Consider the following 5000-nt stretch of genomic DNA (forward strand, 5'->3'; position numbering starts at 1 on the left):
AGAAAAAAACAATTGGCACGTGAGAAGTGAGGGAAGTTTTTCAAAATATTGCCATGTCTCTCATCATCAAGAACCGTCAAATCCAAATACAGTTCACGTCCTTCAGTGGGAAAATCCATCACGGATCAGTTGAATTATTGTCAAGTAATCCAGACAACGGTGACCGTAACGTATTGACCAATCAGAGAGTCTGTACCAGCACGGGGAAGAGCAAAGACAAGTGTTCGGCTCCTCTGATTGGTAGTTTGTGGGTGGTGTAGTAACTGATCACTTCGGGAATGGTGTCAAAAGGGGGGCTGTTTTGGCCGAGAACGTATTTGCCATCCTTTGATTGGGTAAACTTCATATGCATAAACCCCTGGCAGCTTCTGGGGAGACAAAAGTAAAAAAAAAAAAAAGACAATTTTTTTTCCCCCCCCAGTTAAAAAAATTCTTTCGTTATATGTTATATTATGAGTTTGCTGAAGACTAGTTATTCGTTATTCTCACACACACACACACACACACACACACACACACACACACACACACAGACACAAACACGCACACACACCTGGGCAATATATGTGGCTGATGTGTTTGATTGGGCTCTGTTCCAATACTCTTACATGGCTCTTTCACCTTATGTCCTTTTCTATTATGGTGGCTTTCCTGTTAAAGATGCTGTGTCATGGTTTCTCTTATGCAATCAAGTAAGATTAGTGGTCAAGAAAGCAAGGTCACAAGGAAAGGCAGTTCTGAAGACTATTGGAACAGGGCCACTGATTCCAACACTGTAAAAGTCTATGAGTCCCAGATCGGAAAGCCTAAGCCCACGCAACTCTGACATGATAAATATCCTACATTAAAACTCTATGCATTTGAAACAAAAAAAAGGCAAAAGTCTTTTCATTTGGTCACAAAATAGCTTTGATTGTTGTTGCTGTTTTTTTTTTTTTTACCCATCTGACAGAGCAAGAGGTAACCAAAGGTGACCCATGTTGAAGTGGAGACAGTTAAAGACAGGATGAACACAGAAAAAGAGGAGTGTGGAGAGGAAAGAAAGACAGAAGAGATCTGGGGAGAGAGAGAGAGAGAGAAAGAGAGAGAGAGAGAGTAGCGCCACTCCTTTAAGAGAGTCCAGGCTGTCATGAAGGAATTCTAATTTTAGAAACTGAGAGAAAAGAGAGAGGGAAAGAAAGAAAGAGAGCGCGAAAGAGAGTGAGAAAGAGTGAGAGAGAGAGAGAGAGAGAGAGAGAGAGAGAGAGACAGGGAGGGAGATGTGGGCTCTAATGGTTGGTTCTGTTCATTGTTTAAATCAGAAACCAAAAAAAAAACCCCGAAAAAAGACAAAAACAGATTAGAATAAAGGAGTGACAGGACGAGAGTGCAAATGTCACTTCATCATGAAATAAACGTAACGCTTTCCAAAAGACAAAGAGACTGATTTTGTGTTTCAGCCCTTAGGATGTTTTGACAATGCTCCAGCAAAGTCTCAGACAGTCTGTTAGTCTCAGTGGGACATTATTACAGTTACGATGTTCAGCATGAACTGATCTAAATTTGGTTTTTTTTGTTTGTTTTGTTTTATTTATTTATTTATTTTTTGAGGAAAACATCTGGATGTCATTGCTTGATGTGGATGCTGACTCGCTCTTGGCTGGAAGTCCTGTGCTGTCGGTCTGATTTGAATCGTCAGACTACGACCACTGGCATGTGTCCAATGGAACACTGATGCTGTCTGTCAATCATTTCAGAAAACAGGTGTTATTACCACGTCAATGGCGTGTCGCATCCCTCGACTGGGAGCATACATGCGTGTGTGTGCGTGTGTGTGTTCTGCTGAGAGGGACCTCGGTCTGTGCGTCAGTATCAGTGAGAGCACGTGTGTATGCATGTGCATGTCTGTGTGCATGTGTGTTTGTGTGTGTGTTTGATTGTTTCAGTGAGGGAGCATGTGCATGTGTCCATGGCTGTGTGTGTGTGTGTGTGTGTGTGTGTGTGTTTGAGTGTTTCAGTGAGGGAGCATGTGCATGTGTCCATGACTGTGCGTGCGTGTGTGTGTGTGTGTGTCTGAGGTGGGCGATTCATATTCATTAGCATAAGGTGCAGGATCGGTGTGAAGTGAAGAGTGCGTCAGCTGCTTGATTAGCACTCAAGGAGAACAGTGGAGGAGAAACAGGAGGGGTAGAAGTGATGAGAAAGAGAGAGGGAGAGGGAGAGAGAGAGAGAGAGAGAGAGAGAGAGGGAAAGAGAGGAGAGAGAGGGAGAGCAAGAGAGAGAGAGAGAGCGAGAGAGCGAGTTGCGGCTGTGACAAGTGTTTGAGATGAAGGCCATAATGAGAGGAGAAAGATTTGACTAGATTAGACACATTGGCTGATGGTCGTCTTGAGAGAACAATCAAAATGCTGATGATCTCTCAGGAATAGAGGGAAAGAGAAAAACGAGGGGAAGGAGGAGGAGGAGGAGTGGGGGGACAAAGAGAGAGAGAGAGAAAGAGAGAGAGAGGGAGAGAAAGAGAGAGAGAAAGAGAAAGAGATGGAAAAAAAATCTTTTCCAGGAGAAAGGTCTCAAAAACACACACCACTTCAGATGCATGTGTTGATCAGAATGAGACAGTGTGAAGTGCAGCATTTCTGTCAGGAGATCTGAGACGGTCACTTTCTCTCACGGCTTCTCTCTTCTGTACTGATAATACTCCATTCACACCAAACTCTACCAGAGAAATGTGTGGGCTTTATATTAGGCCTTAACGCACTGAATTCACAGGTGGGATTTTGTGAGGTCAGACAGTTTTTACACTGAGATAAGGGGTAAACCTCACTGAGTATAGTATAAGATTGTGTGATACAGGAGTATGTGTGAGTAGAGTGTTGTTATAATAGTATAAGAGTGTGTGATACAGGAGTATGTGTGAGTAGTGTTGTTATAATAATATAAGAGTGTGTGATACAGGAGTATGTGTGAGTAGTGTTGTTATAATAATATAAGAGTGTGTGATACAGGAGTATGTGTGAGTAGTGTTGTTATAATAGTATAAGAGTGTGTGATACAGGAGTATGTGTGAGTAGAGTGTAGTTATAATAGTATAAGAGAGTCTGATACAGGAGTATGTGTGAGTAGTGTTGTTATAATAGTATAAGAGAGTGTGATACAGGAGTATGTGTGAGTAGTGTTGTTATAATAGTATAAGAGTGTGTTATATAGGAGTATGTGTGAGTAGTGTTGTTATAATAGTATAAGAAAGTGTGATACAGGAGTATGTGTGAGTAGTGTTGTTATAATAGTATAAGAGTGTGTTATATAGGAGTATGTGTGAGTAGTGTTGTTATAATAGTATAAGAGTGTGTTATATAGGAGTATGTGTGAGTAGTGTTGTTATAATAGTATAAGAGTGTGTGATACAGGAGTATGTGTGAGTAGTGTTGTTATAATAGTATAAGAGTGTGTGATACAGGAGTATGTGTGAGTAGAGTGTAGTTATAATAGTATAAGAGTGTGTGATACAGGAGTATGTGTGAGTAGAGTGTTGTTATAATAGTATAAGAGTGTGTGATACAGGAGTATGTGTGAGTAGTGTTGTTATAATAGTATAAGAGTGTGTTATATAGGAGTATGTGTGAGTAGTGTTGTTATAATAGTATAAGAGTGTGTGATACAGGAGTATGTGTGAGTAGAGTGTTGTTATAATAGTATAAGAGTGTGTGATACAGGAGTATGTGTGAGTAGTGTTGTTATAATAATATAAGAGTGTGTTATATAGGAGTATGTGTGAGTAGTATTGTTATAATAGTATAAGAGTGTATGATACAGGAGTATGTGTGAGTAGTGTTGTTATAATAATATAAGAGTGTGTTATATAGGAGTATGTGTGAGTAGTATTGTTATAATAGTATACGAGTGTATGATACAGGAGTATGTGTGAGTAGAGTGTTGTTATAATAATATAAGAGTGTGTTATATAGGAGTAAGTGTGAGTAGTGTTGTTATAATAGTATAAAAGTGTGTTATATAGGAGTATGTGTGAGTAGAGTGTTGTTATAATAGTATAAGTGTGTGATATAAGAGTGTGTGAGTAGACTGTGGGGTGTGTTAAAGGCTGTGGAGGAGGAGGTGTAGGAGGAGGCGCAGAGTACCTGACTGAGAGGGAGTAATCCAAGTGACTTGTTTCGCTGTTTCTCACTAAGTAACTGCACTCCTTACACAGTGTCAGGAGAGACTCCGCCTCCGAACGGGACAGGGAACCATGGTACCACCTGAAAGACACACACACACACACACACACACACACAGGCAGTTAAAAAAAAATCAAAGCCATGAGAGGCTGCAGTGTGTGTGTGTGTGTGTGTGTGCATGTTTGTGTGTGTCTGTATGTGTATATGTGTGCTGTGTGCAGTGTGCAGTGCAGAGGAGAGAGATCATTATTCCACTGAAGTTTTCTCTGCTACTGAAACAGCTGCTGGGTACAGCCTTCTCCAGGGAATGCACACACACACACACACTAAGCAGAGCGGCCACATTCAAGTTTAGATTATTTTATGACATTTCCACTCTTCTCTCCATTCCATTCTACTCCCATTACAGGCCAAACACACCTGACTCATAAAGGTCTCGATGGCCGGTAGACAAGTTAAATCTGAATTGAATCTGAACTGAGTATGAATGCACATTGAACAGATGCGCTGAATCAAAATCAAATGCTCTCAACGCATCGGCCTTCCTGAAAAAAAAAAGCGACAGGTGAAGCAGAGAACTCCGCGTTCTTTGACAGGACATGAAATCTTTGATACAGCAGGGAAAAAAACGCTCACACTTGTTTCTCCAGGGGCAGGGTAGGGTCCACTCTCTCTCCCATCATGCCGTGTGAGTCAGAGGGTTTGCGTAACTTCATGCTGCCTGGGGTTAAGGGGGCAGAGCGAGGGGGGGCGCGCAAACGCTCGACAGGCGAGGACGAGCGGTCCCAGTCCACGGCGTCAAACTGCACTGTACGGACAGAGAGAGAGAGAGAGAGAGAGAGAGAA

The 5000-nt window shown here is 41.7% G+C and overlaps 1 protein-coding gene across 1 annotated transcript in view; it reads right to left on the reverse strand.

The window, feature by feature from the left end:
• Positions 1-181: 181 nt before the first annotated feature.
• shdb (Src homology 2 domain containing transforming protein D, b) overlaps positions 182-5000 on the reverse strand; it is a 19739-nt gene continuing 14920 nt past the window's right edge. The window contains exons 5-7 of the mRNA XM_030785007.1: positions 4791-4962; positions 4116-4235; positions 182-368 (exon numbers count right to left, since the gene is read on the reverse strand). Coding sequence (XP_030640867.1) covers positions 182-368; positions 4116-4235; positions 4791-4962 — 479 coding nt within the window. The remainder of the gene's footprint in view (positions 369-4115; positions 4236-4790; positions 4963-5000) is intronic.

The sequence above is a fragment of the Chanos chanos genome, chromosome 9 (assembly GCF_902362185.1).
Source record: "Chanos chanos chromosome 9, fChaCha1.1, whole genome shotgun sequence".
NCBI lineage: Eukaryota > Metazoa > Chordata > Actinopteri > Gonorynchiformes > Chanidae > Chanos > Chanos chanos.